At 37.2% G+C, this 21,569-nt stretch overlaps 1 protein-coding gene across 2 annotated transcripts in view; it reads right to left on the bottom strand.

The window, feature by feature from the left end:
- LOC113070457 (protein kinase C beta type-like) overlaps positions 1 to 21,569 on the bottom strand; it is a 111,883-nt gene that overhangs the window by 60,983 nt on the left and 29,331 nt on the right. For both annotated transcript variants that reach the window (XM_026243742.1, XM_026243740.1), the window contains exons 4-5: positions 6,096 to 6,207; positions 1,584 to 1,712 (exon numbers count right to left, since the gene is read on the bottom strand). In XM_026243742.1, the coding sequence (XP_026099527.1) occupies positions 1,584 to 1,712; positions 6,096 to 6,207 (241 nt within the window). The remainder of the gene's footprint in view (positions 1 to 1,583; positions 1,713 to 6,095; positions 6,208 to 21,569) is intronic.

The raw sequence follows: 21,569 nt of genomic DNA, 5'->3' as shown, positions 1-21,569 counted from the left end.
GCTAGCTAACTGTAAGCTGTAATAACTAAAGGTAATGACAGTAACTCATATTTAGTGGGCAAACCACTAATGCTAATGTGCTCTAATTATTAGGAGTGTGCGGCTTGAAGCGGCGCTGTGCAGACCGATCAGTGTTTAAAGTGGGGATCTAATGCTATTATAATGCATCTAATGCATACTGAGTTATTTACATTGTTAAACAGTTACATTCTCATGCTAAACACGGCCAAAGTTCATTTCTGTGCCAAATACACTCCTTCCGGGTTCGAATACGTTTCTGAAAGTGTTTTTCAGGCTTGGCTCTTCATGACGTCACAGAGAGCATAATTCCTTGTACGGGCACTTCTCCCGGAAGAGCGTGTGTACACAGGAAATAGAGCGAGAGCGCGCACTCCTCACCATGCTTGATTTGGGTTCAGGGAGTCGTCACAGCACTGCACAGGACTTGATTGAGAAGAATGTCTCCAAAGAAGTGTGTTTTTGGATGTGAGGGAAAGATAACCTTGTTCAGCTTCCCAATGAAGAAAATTTTCTGTTTTGTTGCCAATCGACCTGTGACTATTAAGCTCCGCCCATGGCACACCTCCAGGATCTTGGATGTTTTCAGAGAGAATCATAAAGCTGTATCTTTCTATTATAAATCTCATAAAACTAAAGTGTGACGAGTGGGGCAGGGCCGAGAGCTGTGGGAACGGAGCGAGGCCGTTGCAGTGACACCTGCTCCACTCACTCACGTCTCGAGTCCCACGGAGGAGATCGGAAGGATATAAAAGAGGAGCGACGACAGTGAAGGACGAGAGAGGACCAGGCCTGTTTTGTGTTTTGCTTTTGTTTGTGCGTGACAATCATCCGCGAGGGGCTGTCGCGCTGTTTTGTGTTTATTTTATTATTAAAGCTTCATTTTGATTGTCCGTCGGTTCCCGCCTCCTTCTTCTCGTGATGATGAAGTTTGTATACTGTTACATAAAGACTCTTCAGAAATATGAAGGAATCAATGCTACTATAAAGCCACTCCAGATTAACATAAGATTGGTGAAAATGTAAGTTTTGTGTCTCAAAGTATCACAAAAGCGATTGGAAAGCAAAAGGAGAAAAACTATTTTACGTCCCCACAATTCAGTGCTACATAATTCACACTTCTTCATCACTTGTTTCAGCAATGCATTTCTAACATTTATAATGTGTTGAGAAACAATTCTCTGAATTGCCTTTACACAGACTTTAAAAGCAGCTGGGTATTTCCATTACAATAAGCACCTGTTCAAAAGCCCTGCAATGGTGCATACAAGTCTAAACATATCCTAGCTTTGGATTCACCACTAGGAGGAATCAGACACAAGGAAATTCCCACAAGACTCGAGAGCAGCACACTTCATGCCTCAACTGAAAGTATTCATGCAAGATTTGCCTTTAAAGTGCATTTTTGGCTGTTCTTCAAGGGTCAAACGAAGGCATGTGTGTGGTAACGAGAGGTTCAGGATCCACCAGCGAGTGGTGCACGGTTTAGGAAGGCGTGAGTGAGTGTTTGCTTCCATGCACATGTGTGCAGCAGTGATGTGTGTGAGTGGGCAGCGGTGACTCACTGCTGACGGTGAGCACATTGTTCTTGATCTCTGCGGTGATTTGGATGCGGCCCCTCCTCTCAGTGTGGTCAGTCCCACACAGACTCGGCACGTTGGCCACACAGCGCTTATGGATGTTCATCAAGCAGTCTGCATGGAGGGAGACAAAAAGGGGGAGAGATGTTAACCCACAACCCCAACTTACAGATGCACATTGTATAAAAGATGAGACATGAATCTATATATGTGTGACCTTTTAAAAGCTAGACGGAAAGGGAAAGTGTTTTCCTTCTACCAAAGACCTGTTGAGCAAATTCTGTAACTATGAATGGCAGCTCCGCAATGACTCATAAGTCTCCTACCAACATGTAGACTGCATCAAATGTATCCTTTGCAAGTAAAGGCAATCCCTGAAAGCAAATTTAAAGCGACGTTTTTATAGACCTAATTTTATCCAGGAGAGATGCATTAAATTGATCAAAAGTGACAGAAATGTATTCCAAAAAAAAAAAAAAACTAAAATTACTTTTTATGAAATTTTGAACGAAACTAGTAAGCAGAACAATTGTTTTCAATGCTGATCATAAATAAATTCACTGAGCACAAAATCAGCGAATTACAATGACTTCTAAAGCATAATGTGACACTGAAGACTGGTATAATTGTTGAAAATTGTCATCAAATTAACAAATATAAAAATATACATAAAAAAGAAAACATTTAATTTTTTATTAAAATCTCTCAAAATATTGCTGTTTTTACTCTTTTTTTTTTTTTTGTTTTTTTTTGTTAAATACAGTTTGGTGAAACTTTTTTTGTATCTTATTTATGCCTAAAGGTGACTATTAGTACCTTCAAGTTACATAAGTGTACATACAGATAAATGGGTAGCACTTTATTTTACAGTCCTGTTCCTCATGTACATACTATGTACTTATTATAGTAATTACAATAACTATGTAATAGCTAGGTACTAACCCTGAACCTACCCCTAATCCTAACCCTACCCCATGTATTTACCTTGTGTTACCAGAACTTTCTTAGATAAATACACTGCAAGTACACTATAAGTACATGTTTGTACACGTACTGTAAAATAAAGTGCAACCGATAAATGATACATATAATTTTTTTTTAAAAGGTCAAAAGCAAAGAGACAAATTTATTTGAATTTTTTTTCTGATACCAAATTGCACATTGTATATTTCAGTTGCTGTCTTAGAAGATACCTGCCTATGTATGCAATAGACCGGAAGCTGACTCACTAGATTTTGAAAGAAAGGAACAGTGTTTTATGGTTCTATGATCTGACCAGGAACAAACGAGTCTCCCCTGCTAAAAACATCACCAGCATGTGTGTTTTGGATGCTAGTAAACTTCTTATCAAGCGAGGCCATCCAGCTCCATCAGAAATAAATAGGCTGCTTGACTACTCTACAGTAAACTGATCATTACAGCAGTAGCAAAGATGCTAATCACAGTTATGATGCTTTTGTTGCGTTGGAGGCCACAAGCCAAAGAGAAGCAGGTGGACTCAACATAAGTTTACATATCAAATAGCCAAACATGAACATGACTGTGAACAAGCAAACACACAAGAACACACTCACACACACTGTACTCCTTCGTGCACTGGAGCACTTCTCCACAGTTCAGTCAGAAGTGTGACAGTGCAAGCCATAGCTGGAGTGTAAACAGTGTAGAGGGCCCCAGAGAAGACGATGCACACATTGGAAACTAAACAGAGGTAATTATAGCTCTCCCTGTCTGCAACCAGAACAATTTGTGTCATGTTTCAGGTGAAGATGCTAAGCGCCTCATCTTTACACCACCTGTCTGCTCACTTGCCTACCTGCCTGTCATGCATTAATAAGAGTAAAGAGCTGCTGGAAAATATGCTGTTATGTCAATGAATATTTTTTAGCCAACAATCAGGTATGTGGTGGTGAATATCTGTGCCCCGGAGGCTTGGACAGTTGCTAAGTGAACATTTTGAATGTTTTATGTATTGGACACTGGATAAGAGGTAGATGACTGTGAGATGGAAAATCTCTTTTTAGTCAGGTACTTTGTTAGCGGGACTTCATACGGCCTGGTTATGTTCCCAGGATATTCGTCTCGCAGGGATCACCCAACCATTATACTAGGGTTGCATGGTATACAGTACAAATGGTATCATAAAAAACATTATGGGTAGTAACACGCATTTTGAATTTAAACAAAGTGCAGCTATTCTGTACAATTTGGCAGTTCAAATTGTATGTGTGCCGTAAAATGGGAACGCTGATGTTAAGTTAATGGTGTCTGTATGCATCAATGCATGATTTGAGAACGAAAAGGTTGAATGCATTTATTATAGAATTTATAGAATAATTGATTATCATTCCCATAATATGTGGGTCAATGTGCCGATGCAGGTATTAAAATAGATGCAGAGCATATAAGACTGGGAAAAAGAAAGTTCATGCTGCCTGCACTACCGTTCAGAAGTTTGGAGTTGGGAAGATTTTTTTGTGTGTTTTTGAAAGAAGTCTCTTAAACTCACTAAGCCTGCATTTTTATGAGTAACCAAAGAGAAACCAAATGTGCAGGTGCAGTTCACAGAGCAGTATATATACACCATCTGAGGACCAGCTTTCAGTCAGTAGTGTTCGGTGTCAGAATGGGAAAAGCTGGCGATTTATCACAGTTTAATAAAGGACACAGTTCGCCACAGCCTTCTGCGTATGGGCCTGTGTAGCTGACGACCCAGGTGGGTCCCCTTGCTAACTGCACACCATTGCCAAGATCCCAAGATCATCGAGATTGAATCTCAACAGACTGATATCAACAGAGGCTATGGCACCTGGATTTACTTTTGGGCAGACACTGGCCGGTTATGCTGTTGGGACACTTTATTATTTCATTATTTTCATTACAGAAGTGAAGTGACGTTACATACAGCCAAGTATGGTGACCCATACTCAGAATTCGTGCTCTGCATTTAACCCATCCAAAGTGCACACACACAGAGCAGTGAACACACACACACTGTGAACACACCCGGAGCAGTGGGCAGCCATTTATGCTGCAGAACCCGGGGAGCAGTTGGGGGTTCGATGCCTTGCTCAAGGGCACCTAAGTCGTGGTATTGAAGGTGGAGAGAGAACTGTACATGCACTCCCCCCACCTACAATTCCTGCCGGCACGAGACTCAAACTCACAACCTTTCGATTGGGAGTCCGACTCTCTAACCATTAGGCCATGACTTCCCCTTCCATTAAGTGCCCTTGATTCGAACCCATAAACTCAGAAACAACATTAAGTGCCCTGGATTCGAACCCATGACCTCAGAAGCTCAGAACCAAGGGCTTAACAGACTTCACTTTGAAACTGCCGGGAAACATGCAGTAAGGTACGTAATAACGATGTTGTTGTATCTAGAGGCACGTATTTTGAATGAGCCTGGGTTGGGATAATGCACCATGCCACACTGCCAGAACGTTCAAGGAGTGGTTCGAGGTGGTTCCAAACTCATCTAATCAAACATTTGTGGTTTGACTTCGAAAAGCGGATTTGTGCTCCATCACCACCACTCTGCAATGTATGGGATCTGGAGGACCTGCTGTTGACATTAATGTACCACATACCCCAAGAGACCTATAGCCACCTCGTTCAATTTAAAACCTCCTCACGTGGCCGCTGTTTTGTGGGCTAAAGGAGGTCCCACAGGTTATTAGATGGATGGTCACAATGTTATGGCTCATCGGTGTGTAACATATAGAAAACTGTTCTTTTGAATTGTTTTTGATCATATAAATGCAACCTTGGTGAGTGGTGTATATTAATATAATTTAGTCCTGTGATGGGAAAGCTGAATTTTCAGCCGTCATTACTCCAGTTTTCAGTGTCACTTGATCCTTCAGAAAACCTTTCTAATGTGTTGAATTACTTGCTCAAGAAACATTATTATCAAATGCTGAAAACTGTTTTTTTCTCTCTCTCTCTCCAAGATTCTATGATGAATAAAGTAAAAAACAAAACAGCATTTGTCACTTTTTGATCAATTTAATGCACCCTTGCTGAATAAAAGTACACATTTCTTTAATTTAAAAAAAACGTACTGACCTCAAACCTTTGTAGTTTATCGGTTTCCATTTGAACAAAATAATTTAGTTTTTGTTATTTACTATAATATTCCAGTACATACGTTTAAACTGTTAATTCTATGATCCCACTTGATTTAAATTGCACCTATTCTGACAGATTCAGTTTATTAAATGTTCCTGTAACAAAATGCAACTCTCTTTATCTTAATTAATATGCTAAATCACAAAGAGATTCATAAAGAACCTGCAGCAGGGGCTGGTATCAGACCGAATCCTAAATTTTGATATCCAGCCAACCCTACAACATCTACACCACAACAAGAACTTGCACTCTTGCACTTTGAAACTATCAAAGTATGTAAAAACTTTTTTTCAAAAGGTTGATTGGTTGATTATGTGTTATTGAGCGCCTGAGTGGAAATCAAGGAAAGTGAGAGATACCCACGGTCACATCTCATGCCCTGGTGGATGAGTCCATACAGCAGAGAGCCGCAGTGGTCACAGAAGGTGGGGCTGGAGTATGTGTGGACCTTGAACTTGTGCTTACTGCGCGGGTCCTTCAGAAAGACACAAAAAGAGAGCAGTCAGCCACATTAGCCTTAAATAAGCATTACCAAAAATAACCTGGGAGTTAATGCAATAACACAAATACACAGTGCAAAAATTCCTAAAGGGGAAGTAGATTTGAAACAAGCAGAAGAGAAATTAGTCGGGTGTATTCACGGTCACAGAGGAATTAAAACAGGTATTTTACATGGTAAAAGCACAGGTGTGGCAAGGAGAAGTGAGAAAGAAATGTAGCTCATAGCTTTACAATATTTAAATGCTAACTTTTTTTGCTACTGTTAAAAAGAAGGAAACGGAAATCAGAATGTAAAAAAAAAAACGGTTTAAAAGCAGTTGGATTGTGTGTACAACACATTTCAAACTACAGATGTGCAATAGGAAATACTGTATTATATAATGTATAAATACAACCACCATTGAAAAGTAAGATTTCAGTAAGCCAAGACAAATATTTTCAACAAGCATGCATTAAATTATTAAAAAGTAACAGACTTTTACATTATCACACACACAAAACTTTTTTTATTTGAACTTAATTGTTTTTTCATCACACTTTCATCCATTTATCAAATAATTATTTTTAAAAACTATATACCATATATATATATATATATATATATATATATATATATATATATATATATATATATATATATACAGTATATATACCATCGGTTTTCACAAGAATATTTAGTTCATAAAAATCTATTATATAGAATAAAATCATATAATATTAATAATAGCAATTTACATTATATACATCATAAACATAATATTAAAATACTTTAATCGTATATAGATTATATAATGATGCAGTACGACACCGGAGTGATACTGGATCGCCAGGTCAGTAGGGCACTGCCAGTCAGCTGAAATACTGGCACACCAGAATACCCTTCATGTTCGCCTCCCCCCAAGTGATTCATCCATTATTCATTTAGCAGGGGCTCTTTTATGATTTTCTATTCATAAGAAGCGGTTTTAATATTCTCCCTCTGAATACAGCTCATGGTAGCATTGACACTTACACACAAAGAGAGCAGCTTCCACACGGCCTGTGTCCTGGGCGCACAGAAGCACCCCGGTGAGCATATGCAGCACACACAAAGCCCACAGGACTGTGTTACATACTCTTACAGAAGAGGAATACACAATGAGAAGAGGTCAGAGTCTCACATCCAAGAGCACACCGTGTAGGGAAGCAGAGGTGATGAAATGATAGAGGGAGTAGGTGGAAGAGACGAGAGTGAGAAAGAGAGTAAGGCTACATGATAATATTAAAAGAAAAATCACAGTAAGTACTTGCAAAGGGGTCAAAGTTTGGCAAAGCCCGTTAGCCTCTGCTAGTGCATACTGCAACTACATGCTCTCCAGGCTAAAAGTGTTTTTATTCATTGAAGGCCATTTAAAAATAGCCATTTATTCTGGGAAATGTTTTTGCATGCATACATTTGCCTTACTATTATAATTAGGGCTGGGAAATATGGCCAAACAAATTATCTCAATACAAAATTGACTATCAGTCGATATAGATAATTCACGCTCCATTTCAAATCTTTATTTATTTCAAGTTAAAAGGTTAAAACGTTTATTGTGGTTTTAAATGACTTTTTACAGTCAGAATACTTTTCCAGTCATTTTTCCTTAACAAAACAAATATCTGCATGTTCTAAAGAGATAATTTTTTTTTTTTGGTTTCTTAGAAACGCACATTTGACAGTAGCTTGAGTGGACAGTAGTAGTAGCTTAAGTTAGGACGCAGATGTAAATGTATATTCATTATCAAATTGAATTATTATGACTGTTTGAGTTTTATTTAAATTAACCATTGGTCTTTTGCATACATTTTGATCATTATAACCACAGTTAAAATCATACATGCTCAGTACCATGGTAAAAATGTAACTATATGGTTTCTAAGTATTTGTGTGAAAACAGTAGTCTAAATACATTAAGTATAAATTCACAAACACTATAACTTAATCACAGAAAATACTGTAATTATCAGAAACAGAATCAGAGCTTTATTGCCAGGTATGTTTACACATATGTTCACATAATTTGTTTTGTTGACAATCTTCCACAGCACAAACCGACAGTGACAAGCCACAGATAATAAAAATAATAAATATAGAATTAGTAAACTGGAAAAAATATATACATTATATATATTTATATACAAAAATGTACATTATATTCAACATTTATCGAACTCTTGTTATTATTTTATTAAGTAAATCATTGTTTTATCGCCAGGCCCTAATTCTAATAATAATAATGATTTTCTATTTCATTTTTTTATTTTTTACTCCAGTCTTCAGTGTCTGATTGTGCTGCTTATTATTTTTGTGGAAACCCTGATATATTATTTTTTCAAGATTCTTTGATGAATAGAAAGCACAAAAGAATAGCATTTGCTTGTGATGGAAATTAGGGATGCACGATCATGATTTTATTTTGCCGATTCCGATACCGATTTTTTTACAAGCAAACTGGCCGATTCCGATACCGATTTCCGATTTTTTTTATCTTTAAGCAACAAACAAGAAATAAGGAAAGTGTGCATACACAAGATGTTTTTTTTTTTCTTTATTTAATAGGCCAAACTGGCTTTTGGCTATTGAAAACAATAACCGTAACCATCTGAAATTAACGGCAATAACTGCGAAGTAAGTAGCCTACATTCAATACAAACATAGATGGTATAGACATCAGCATTTAGCTTTTGTTTTTGAATTGGGTTGAAACTACAGAGAATTGGCCTTAAATTAAAAGATTAACTCTCTGTAACCAAATTAAAGGCAACAACTGCATAGTTCTTAAGTCCAATCAACACACATTCAATAAGAGGTTTCTTAATCAGCATTCAGTATTTTAGTTTTTAAATTTGGTTTTAAATTTAAAAAAGGTCTTTACCAGTTAGACAATAAAAGTATGCTATATAAATACTTTATTCCAAAATGTTAAAATCAAATAATGTTGATGCGAATAAAACAAAGATGCAAAGTGTTTCATTCATCCAATTAAAAAAAAAATGAAATGATTAACATCTATATTTTTTTACTTGAGCCAATGAAAATGAATAACTATTGTCTCAAGTTAAAAAAATTAATAGATGTGAATCATTACCCTAAAATGTTTTAATTGGATGAATGAAACACTTTTTTTCAGTGTGCTACAGCAGGAGATTTTTTTAAATTAAATTAAGTCGATGTAATTTTAAGGAAAAATAAAAATAATCATCCTATACAGAACTGATGATTACTTCTGTCATGTATGTCGTCTATGCAAGTTCTACTTTACAAAAAAACAAAAACAAAAAAAACATTTCAGTTTTGTCACAGTTGAGTCCTTTTCGTTTCTCATCCAACACGCGAGAAGTTGAGCTGAACACCGCTTCACTGTCTCTGCTTGTGCAGGGACAGGTACAGAACACTCGCAGCTTCAGTGCGCGCAGGAAAGGGACTCATATTTTTTGCGCCAGTACAACAGCGGCTGTTCGCTTCCTGCTATTTGTGCCTCAGACATGTAGCTCTGCACTTCCAGATTTCGAAATACTTCCCAAATGACATAGCGAATGATTGCAATGTAGTTTGTGCACGCGGACGCACTTCCGGAAAAATTGGCTGGAAAAAGACCAAAAACCGGCCGATTGCCGATCGCGTATTTTAAGGAAAAACCGGTCGGTTCCGATTTATGGCCGGTCAATCGGTGCATCCCTAATGGAAATATTTTGTAAGATTATAGACTAAATATTTAAATCAAAGTAAGTTAAGATTGTCCATTTAATGCATCCTTGCTGAATAAAAGCACTAATTTCTATAAAAATAAAAAATCTTCCTGACCCCAAACTTAATTACATATTACTTGTTAGTTTATCGTTGCTTGAAAACAATAGGTTTGTTTTTGGCCTAATTATTATACACTTCAAATGTGTGACAAAACTACTACTACTCAACCAAATCATGCAGCACGGGCCGATTCTGTGCAACATCCAGTGGATATATTTTCTGTATTTAACCAGACCAATTGTGAAAATATCAATTTGGATAGCACTTTACAAACAATCAAACCTTAGCAACTCATTAAACAATATAAACAGCACTGAGCAAACCACAAAACCTACTTGACCACCCAGTGGGCAATTTGGACAGAAATATGCAAACCGCTAGAGCAGTGCACTTTCAAAGCTCAATGGAAAGCAGTTAAGTGCTTAATTCAAATTATATTAACCATCCCAGACATATTAAACAACATTGAACAAGCTTTTGGAAACAGAAGATGTCAGGGCCTCTGTGCATTATGGACCAATAATAAGTACATTTTCTTCTTGTGTTTGCCGGCAAATGTTACAACCAATGTCAAATGTTTTGCCGGCAAATGTTAAATGCACTGAGATGTACGTAGCCCATGAGTTTATTTAGAAAATGCATGCTTTGCAACTCAATACTTTGCAACTCAAATACAATATTTCATATTTTTTCCAGGTACACTTACTACAAAAGGGTACTACAAAAACAGTATCTGTTAAGTATAACTGAGCGGAACTACATATTTTCAAAATCATATTTTAAGTGTGTTGAGTAAATTACCATTCAAATAACCTTTTGAAGAATATTTCAAAAGTTCTGGTCTATAGAATTAACTTCAATGGAGTCTAAGACAATTGTTTTATTTATATTTATTTTTTTATTTTTGAGTGAACTATGCCTTAAAAAAAAAGCCCTCACATTAATAGATTTTCTAGCATTCAGAAACGGTTCATAATCGAGATACTGGTGGACCTCATGGCACCACAAACAATTTGCAGCAGCACAGAGAACAATATGACGTGCTCATCTCTGTGATGGTCGATTCAAACCAATGAAGGCACATCAGAAGAGGGCTGTGAAATGCAGAGTATGTGCAGATGTGAAGGGCCTTTTGTAGACTCATCTGAATAGTCTGATGACAATGTCACCCCTGTAGCGCTGGCCCTTGCGACAAAACACAGATTCACTCATAATAAAGAGAACAGACACAGTATAATTCATTTGTATTATAATTCCCTGTCAACCAATACAGATGGGACACAGTGAGCAGCATACAAACAATAACAAACAACGAAAGCCGGTAGATGAAATTAAGCCCAACATATGGGTGCCTGGCCAAACAGAGATCCACAGACAGGATAATCAACAAGTGACAGAGTCAAATAAAATCATAGCACCATCTTTGTGCAACTAGTATTTTTAATTTATTACAAAAACATTTCATTCCCAATTGTATATATATTTAACTACACAGTATTATACAAACAACCCGTCAGTTTTGTAGCTGATTTCAGGTCTTATTATCTGTATGGGGGAATTCAATCCCCAATAATTTAAGCAAAACCTGAGCCGCACACTTTTTTTTTTTTTTAAATGACCAAACTAGACAATTTTCAATATTCAATATTATAATTATAAATCCTATACCATGTGCTTCAGACAACTTCATAAACAAAACCATGCACTGGACAAGGTTTTCTTTTGTCTGTTCTTTTTAAATGACTCCAACAAACATGCATCCTTTTGCACAAAGCAATCTGAGACATTTTACAGTTCGCCCCCCACTGTGGTTTGTAGATCAACCTCTATACAAGTCACAGACTGGTAGACTGAAAAAGAGCTCAGCTTGTGGTTGCAGAGAAAAGATCTTTAAGAGATCTTTTAATATTTTCCACCGTTATGTGCAATCACATAAAAAAAGTGAGAAAAAGGCCATAACCACCATAGGCACAACCCCCAAATATTTAGATTAGTGCTCAAAAAAATCAGATTTATACAAACACAGATAGATTTATTCTTATTACAAACTGAATATGTTACATCCTGAAGTGTGACAAAGTGAAATGAAGCTTCTTCAGAGTGGGGGAGTGGTGTGTTTGGATTGGCTGAACTTGTCATGCAAGAAGTTCACAGTTCCCTCAGACTAATGCAGGTGTTTGGGAAACCAAGAAAACCCCCCACAAAGCTGTTCACAGGAAACAGCAAGTGTTACACAGGAAAGCCACAGATTAAACTGTGACATATCAAGCAGCTTGTTTGACAACTGAGTACTCTCCTGTCACACCCCTCTAGAAACTCCATCACTAAAAGCTCTTTCATAAGTAAGTGCCTTAAAATACGATTCATTTGTCTCCTTGTACAATAAAAATGGCTGGCTCATGGTTTTATATAAATATATTTGACTAAATCAAATCAAATCACAAACTTAAACTTGCCACTGTATAAATAATGCAAAAAAAAATTTTTTAGCACCCTTCAAAGGATCAAAGTTAATCAGTTTGTACTCTGTATGGTGCATTGAAATGCTTAAAGTTTTCTTTTCTCTTTGGAGTGTTGCAAGCTGTTTGTGCATAGATAAGATCCCTAAAGTTGCATAGACTAAAGTCTCAACAAGCCCAAAGATATATTCTTTATAAAAATTAAGACTCGCCTTCCAAAAACAGCTAATTTACCCACCCCCACGTCTACGTCACTGTGTGGGAAGATTATCATAACACTGCCCAAATGTTCAATAAAAGAAAAAAGGCATGACTTTGATTCTCGCTGTAGTATTGTAACAGCCGCCTTGTTGTGGAGATGCTGTGTGTTTCATTGTGAAAGGGAAACTACTTTGTTTGGCCTTCCAAAAGAGGACACAGCTAGAAACTAGTGGTTAAGTTGTATCTACAACACTGCTTCAGAACTGTTCAACTCAAATATTCAGATGTGTGCTGCAAATTTTACGAAGGACTTTTTCCTGAAGGCTGTTGTTTCTATAAAGTGGGGCAATTCCAACTTTGCAAGGAAGTTTGGTGCTTCTGACTCACAGACTGCAAGTACGTTTTCATATTTAAAGAATTTGCCACTGATGATTCAAACGTGAGCTTTGAGCAGTTTAGAGTAGCGCTTGCTGTTTGTAGTTTCTCCAATTACAAATGCAGATATGGTTTTATGTTTATGCGGTGTGATACACAACGTGTAAAAAGACAGTATAAGTCATTATAATCAGTAATTATGTCCTCACTGGATGCAACAAATGCCACATTTGTAATGGGTTTTATAGGTTTTGTCTCATCACAACGGGACACACAGCATCACAGTATGTTAAGGGGTGTAACACTTCACACGCTTGAGGCATTTGGCCAATCACAATGCACTGGATAGCTTGCCAATCAGCATACACCTCACTTTTCAGAACAATGAGCTTTGTAAAAATGTACATGTTTCAGAAAGGCGGGGCATAGAGGAGCAACAATAATGTATAGTATGTATGTGTAAAATAATGTGTTTTTTTAACCTTAAAACACATAAACACAATGCATTACACCAAACACACCAAATAATGTTCTTTTTAGCAACGTCATATGATCCCTTTAAGATACCATGCCTCACTCCATAGTCTAATGCAGGGGTTTTCAACCTGTGAGGCGGCTCCTGTCAAGGGGGGCGCGAGCATCAGTTAATTCAGACATTCCCTTGAGGATTTATGAATATGAGTTAGCAAATCTTTAGCCATCCACTAGGGGGCAATCTGACTCCCACTGCTAGTCGACAGGTAGAGCAGAGTTGGCTCGAGTATCAGTCACGCTTATTGACAGTGTACGATGATTTAAGTTCAGCCATCACATTGAATCAGGTAAACTGGTTATATATTTATGTTTCAGTATAATTTCGCACACTATACCAGGGGCGGTTCTAAACTCTTTTTAGGTGGGTTTCAGCCCACCATCTGTCAACTTAGACCCTAAAAACGGTCTTAACGATCAGGCCAGTGTTGCTTCCTCAAAGTTTTTCATTGTCACGTGTTTTAAGCCTCGTCAGTTTAAACACTGAAGTAATTTTAAGACATTTTAGCCCAAGACATCTCAATGCAGTACTCACGTGCTGTGATAAAGCTGTTCTTATGGCGTTATTTTTTGGACAAATGTCAAGAGCGCATTATTGTAACGCGAAAGCACATTAATACAGCGCGCGAGCGCAAATCTCTCTGCTCACGCTCAGATTTTATTTGTTCTCGCACAAAACCGGACACGTGAGGCATGGAAATGGCAAAAACTGCATACAAAACTAAATACAAAAAAAAAGAAAGATATAGTAAAACAAAGTAGCTACAATAACCAATTTATGTTAAAACAAAAATACAACAATAAAAAAATACCAATGGTTGTCTTGACAAGTCTCCTTGTAAGCGCAGTCAGTTGTTTTAGGTGAACGTAAACAAGTAAATAAATGTTAAATATATGTGTAACAGATCCGTGCATTTCTTACATAAATAATACTAACGAAAAAGCGTGAATGAAATTAGACAAACTTGGGGGGGGGGGCGCATTTCCTAAAAGGTTGAAAACCCCTGGTCTTATGCACTGAACAACACTGATGTGAGTCATTAGAAAGGACCTTAATACTTTATAATCATCTCACCTAAGCTACCGTAAATTGTGTACAAATGCTATTATGTCTGTCATAGAGGAAAACGCTGCTGTTTTTCTACAAAGCAACAAAGATTCTTTTCAGAGAGAGCGCATGCACAATCCTCCCACTTAAATGCTTCTATCACACAGCGCACTGAGTCATCCAATAATCAGTACTGAATAAGAAGATGCAGGCAGTTGTACAAAAAGAGTTCAAATGGAAGACGGAAGGCAGAGGAGACGCAATAGAAATATAGAGCCCTCGCACCCGGTGGCCTTCAGAGGGTTCCCATGGTGATGGCCAAAGCCCAATGCCCAGCAACAGGCTAGTACCTGTCACAACAAGAGTTCATGATGTGTCTGGCTAAAGGACAAAAATATACACTTGAGCAAGCCGAACATTTCTGTGTGAAGACATACAAACACATACTTTCACACTTCCATTTCCTCTTTTTCTCCAACTACTGCACTATTTATGAGGCATGTTTTACTTCAGTAGCAGCTGTAGATTATGATCGTGTCGAAGACGGGGGTTTTGGGTAGCATTTATCACAGTTGTCAGTACCACTGAGTTATGCAAAGTGCAGTTTCTGTGGTTTGCTACAAGAAACAGTCATGACCAAAAAGTTGAAGGTTATAGTTGATCATGCAATAGTAATAATTCTAAAAATAATATGTTTTATTTATATAGTGCCATTCAAAAACCCAAGGATGATTAACAAAGTTGATAGATAACATGAACATAAATACAAATATATAGTTACATGATCAAACAAATCATAAGACAGAGGTCTTATAGTGTACACGATTATAATTAATAACAATAAATGTAAAATAATCTCAATTATTACATACTAAATGTACACGTAATAAAAAATATGAAACTAAAATAAAAAAATAACAAAAATAATGGATGCACATTTTTAGCTGAGCATTATCACAATTGTCCAATAATGTCTTAAAATGTTGACACAAATAACAAGTTAAGTTTACTGCGTTTAAGGTAAGTTTGCACAATTGAATTAAGTAAACTGAACAAATTTCTATTTACATTGTATATATAATAAACGGTAATAATACACAATAATTTGGTCTGAGGGACAGTGATGTGGTCAAATGGATTTTTCACACACAGACATGTTTGCTTTTTAATGCTTTGTGACAAGCAAACAACCACACTCCTCAGCAACAGAGTGACGTTTGGTTTCTCCTTGAAACTGCTCTTTAAATAACTGCACATATTGCATACTGCATATTCACACAGAGAACAGCACATCCAAACAAACAGCTTACATTTGAATACACTTCTACGCTCTTTATACCTTCATGCCTACAAGCATAAAAGGTAAATCATCCAATCAGAGAAAAGTGTGACTGGTGCAGGAAACATGTTTATGCAAATGCCTGGCTGGCCTTATTAAATCAGCGCCTCATGGGAGCATGCAACCAGTGTGAGAGGGGTATTTATAGATATCACCCACCTCTGGTAGAGCATGTGGGCGCATCCATGACTATCCCAGCGGGATTTCACATAATGACAGTGGGGAGTGGGAGGTGGGGTGGAAATTTCTAGAAAGGGTTAAGTTTTGTGAATGGAAGAAGATGAAAAGAGAGCCTAAGGGGGTCTTTATGTGTTTCTAAAAAAAAACTTATATTCAGCTCACAATATTTCCAAACCGGTTATGGTACAGGTAGTTATTGATCTATAAATGGTTATGTGAATAAATATATATACACACACAGTGCCCTCCATAAGTATTGGAACAGTAAAGACAAAATTCATTTCTCTGCTGTGGAGTCAATACATTTGGAATCATCAATATCACATTTTATTATCAGGTCTTTCTACACACACATGTTTTACCAAATAAAAAGCACAGCACTTTTAGACTTCATCCCACTATTTGATGTGAGCATACGTATTGGAACAGATGAATTTAAGGCAGATGTAAAAGATTGCAAGCTAATATTTAGTTGCAGATCCCTTGCATGCAATCAGAGCAGTGAGTCTGCAACCCATAGACATCACCAGACTCTTGGTCTTATGCTTTGAAATGCTTTTCCCCAGTCTTTAATGCAGCCAATTCCAACTGTTGCTTGTTTTGGGGAGTTTATGTCTTTAGTCTCCTCTTCAGCTGGTGAAATTAAAGTTCAATCGGATTTAAATCTGGAGATTGACTTGGGCAATCAAAGACTTTACATTTCTTTGCCATGATGAAGTCCTTGACTGAACTGGCAGGATGTTTTGGGTCAATGTCCTGATCCAATATGAAGTGCTTTCTAATGAGTTCGGTGGCATTTTCTTGAATATTGGTAGCCAAGATGATTTTGTACCCTTCCAAATTCATTCTGCTACTGCCTTCATACATTAAGTCATCATTAAAATGAAAAGGTCCTGTTCTAGAGAACAGGCCCATGCCATGCACTCACCAGCCACTTTATTAGGTACACCTGTTCAATTGCTTGGTAACACAAATTGCTTCAATAGTAGTGTATTGAGCACTTTTTCATTTAAAAGTAGGCATACTGCTATATAAACAAAAGTAATAACATGGTTTGGTTTGCAAACGGTTAAACAAATAAGGCGATTTTTAAAGCAGTGTTCCTTTTACATAATAGCAGTTAAAATGTTTATTTTAGCCTAAATTTCAACTTATAGCATTAATGTTATTAAATTAAATATAAAACAAGCCATTTGTCACTGCCAGGACATTAACGCTTTTATAGAAAATATTTTATAGTTTGTTATACAAAAAACTGTTATGCTCAGAGACCAGAGCCTCGATCTTAACATTATAACAAGCAGCTTCCTATTAGAGACCTGCATGATCGCGGAACCCATTGCAGGGGAGTGCGGCACTGGACAACACTTGATGGGTGGATAGAGACTTGTGTGTGCAGAATGCGGGAGAATAATTAGGGTGTGCTGACACTAGGTTATCTTAACCGTGCCAGAGCACATTTGGCCCCCAAAGCCTGGTTTGTTTGGAAGAGGTGGGCAAGAGTGCGGTTCAGTTATATATAGATCAGTGAGTGTTAGCGCTAACAGAGCATGAGTGCAGCTGATACGTGCTGCATGACTGTGCGAATATTTCTGAGTGGCAAAAGCAATAGATTTGTAAAGAAATATATTGTGAGAGGGACGTGTGTTACCATGTCCCATATGACTCAAAATAATAAACCAAAAAGTTAACAAAACGATTCACTCTACTGTGTTGAGTGAGAGTTTTTTTCTGCTGTCTTCACATGCTATCAGAAACTTCCTATTTCCAACTTATAAAGTCATGATTACAAGCTCGTTGCGTTCTTTTCTTTTGGTTTGTGAATGTTGATGCTTAGCCTAAATAAGTGGATTGAAAGCATCCCCTCCTGTCACCCGTGGTTTGTCTGTATGTGTATAGTTTGTACGTTTTCATTGTGTTTGTGGGTGTGTGTATAATGTATACACATACATATGAAATACATAAATACATATTTACAAATATAATTTAAACTTTAACAAATAAACATTTAAACTTAACGTGAACTTTTACAAATTATTAATAACTATATACTAATATGTATTAAATTTATTTACATTTATTTAATAGATTAATGTATTAGACTGACAGCCCTAAATCCTTCACTTTTCAGAAATCTCCATTTTAATTGTTTGTGTTTATTTTGTTAGAAATGGCTTGTCCTCTGTAGGGACAGGGCATTTTTTTGTGTGTATATATGTATACATATATATGTTTGTGTGCTTGTATACATGATTTTGTGTGTATCTCCACTGTTGCTCATGCCAGACAGACAGCAATGCAGCTAACAAGGTCTGCTCTTGTGGCAAACGACAGCACTGGAACAAATGGCTTGTCTACTGGAGCCAATTATTCCAGTGAAGCTGTGTGTCTCTGTCTGTAACATTTTTAAGAGGTGACAATCATAAAGATAAACTGGGAAACTCTTTCTCACTATTTGACAATGCCTTATGTGCAACATAACCTGACCACAGCAATGCTAATATATCATTGATTTCAATTATTTATTAAGAAAGTGAATTGATCAAACATGAGAGTGAGGGCTGAGATTTAGATTGAGAAAAAAAGGTAGATATTAAATATGGGCGTTAAACACCCTTGATCGAAGGTGCTAAAACCCTTACTGATCCAAGCCAACAGTCCTTGTCACATTTAACAAATTCCCTTTATTGCAAAAAAAAACAGATTATGGAATATGACTTGCAAGCAAAAGCAAACATAGGCTCACATGACTATGAACCCACCTAAAGTCTGGTTTGGTCTGGTTTTTGTTGCACAACTGAGTTTCAATCCGATACAGAGTTCTTATGATGTGAATGAGAGTTTAATGAGACTACCGGTACAGAAATCCCTTGGTGAACGTCTAATTAGCCCAGTTCTATAATTGAAGCCTAAAACGAGCCTCTTCGAAAACATCTTTGAGTTCGCCTTGCTTGGCTGTCTTTGACATTGACTATATTTATACCTACAATCCCCTTTAGTTGCTCTGCTGAGACTACCTAGTAGATTTACACAGGAAAAAACTAATGACAATGTCACAAGGCCAAGGCTTCATCAAAAAGAAATCGAGGCTAGATTAATGACACACCGATGTCTAGAGCGCACATGGTTTTGGCGGCACTTTTAGAGCGGTGGAGAACAAACGTGAAAACAGAATTAAGCGTGAACCTCATCAAAGTGGCTCTGGAGGAAGATGAAAGGGTGCATTTCTTCTGCATGAAGGAGATGAATGGCGAGGCTTCTTCGAGAAGTGGTGGGACAGCGCCAGATCACTAATGTGGATTGAGGCATGGAAATATGCTAACGACATCCCAGCAACGTTCTCCATTTTAGATCACTCTGAATCCCTTTGAGGAGCGTCTGCCAGTCGTGTCATATTGCCTGGTCCTGTTGGGCACACTGTGTAAATATTAAAGTATTCTAGGCAGGGGAGCCGACCCAGGACTTCTAGTGTGCTCCTCTGAGAACTAGGGATTCACGATCATGATTTTTCATGGCCAATTCCGATACCGATTTTTTTACAAGCAAACTGGCCGATTCCGATACCAGTTTCCGATGTTTTTTTTTTTTAATCTTTAAGCAACAAACAAGAAAGAAGAAAATTGCGCATAAACAAGATGTTTATTTGGTTTTTAATAGGCCAAACTGGCTTTTGGCTATTGAAAACAATAACCATAACCATCTGAAATCAACAGCAGTAACGGTCCAGTAAGTAGCCTGCATTCAATACAAACATAGATGGTACAGACATCAGCATTTAGAACTTGTTTTTGAATTGGGTTGAAACTACATAGAACTGGCCTTAAATTAAAAGATTAACTGTAACCATGTGAAATTAAAGGCAACAACTACATAGTTCTACAATCCAAACAACACAATCAACACACATTCAATAAGATGTTTCTTAATGAGCATTCAGTATTTGTTTTAGTTTTTAAATTTGGTTTTAAATTAAAAAAAGGTCCTAACCAGTGAGTCTAAATAATAGTATGCTATATAAATAAATGATTCCAAAGTGTTAAAATCAAATGATGTTGGTGCGAATAAAACAAAGATGCAAAGTGTTTCATTCATCCAAAAAAAAAAAAAAAAAATAGGGTAATGATTCACATCTATATTTTTTTACTTGAGCCAATGAAAAATAAATAACTATTGTCTCAAGTTAAAAAATATAGATGTGAATCATTACCCTAAAATGTTTTACTTTTTCAGTGTGCTACAGCAGGTGATTTTTAAATCAAATTAAGTCAATGTAATTTTAAGGTAAAATAAAAATAATCATCTTGTACAGAACTGAAATTTACTTAAGTTCTACTTTACTAAAAAAAAGAAAAAAAAAAAGCATTTCAGTTTTGTCACAGTTTAGTCCGTTTCGTTTCTTATCCAACACGCGAGAAGTTGAACTGAACATCCTTCACTGTCTTCACTTGTGCAGGGCGTGGACAGGTACAGGTACAGATACGCTCGCGCAGCTTTAGTGCGCGCAGGAAAGGGACTCTTATTTGTGCGCCTGTACACCAACGTCTGTTCGCTTCCTGCTAACTGTGCCTCAGACATGTACAGTAACTCTGCATGTCCAGTGCTGAACGGCTGCCCATGTCGTACGCACAAATTTTTAAATACTACCACACAAATGACATGATAGCAAATTATTACAATGTAGTGTGTGCACGCGGGCACACTTCCGGAAAAATCAGCCAAAAAAGGACCAAAAACCGGCCGATTGCCGATCGCGTATTTTAAGCAAAAACCGTCCAGTTCCGATTTATGGCCGGTCAACCCGTGCACCCCTACTGAGAACTGAAGGTACGTTTGACTGAGGGAAGGAAGCTGTGAAGGACTATCAAGTCTGCAAGGCACTTTTGAGAATGTGAAAGAATACAGCATCTTATCTCACGGCAGAGCAGTCTAGTTCACTGACAAGCTACGTAATATCACGTTCATTATCGCAGATGAATCACCTTTGATAATGAACACGATATTGCGTAGCTTGTCAGTGATCTGTGTTCTGTATATTAAATGGTGCTCCATTTGAAAACAAGTGATGGCGATTTAGCGTTATCAGGTAACCGGCTTTACTGACAATCACATGCGATATATCGCCCATCCCTAAAATGAAGGCTGAAGCACAAAACAGTTCCCATATATGGTTTATATGGTTTTACTGATGTAGGTAACATAAGTAGTGTGTGCAACAGTCAGATTATGTTGAAAGCAGCAAATAAGTAACACTATTGACTTTTTATCTATTAATTTACTGACAAATATAAGCAGGGGTTCTCAAACTGGGGTCCAAGGGCCTCCAGTACACTTTTTTTATAATTCATAATTCTATTGAGTAAAGAAGCATTAAATTGATCAAAAGTGACATTTAAGACTTCAACATTCTAATAAAACATTTTTATTTTAA

The sequence above is a fragment of the Carassius auratus genome, unplaced genomic scaffold, assembly GCF_003368295.1.
Source record: "Carassius auratus strain Wakin unplaced genomic scaffold, ASM336829v1 scaf_tig00004288, whole genome shotgun sequence".
Lineage (NCBI taxonomy): Eukaryota > Metazoa > Chordata > Actinopteri > Cypriniformes > Cyprinidae > Carassius > Carassius auratus.
The sequence above is the reverse complement of the archived record's forward strand: the minus strand, read 5'-3'. Positions and strand labels throughout refer to the sequence as shown.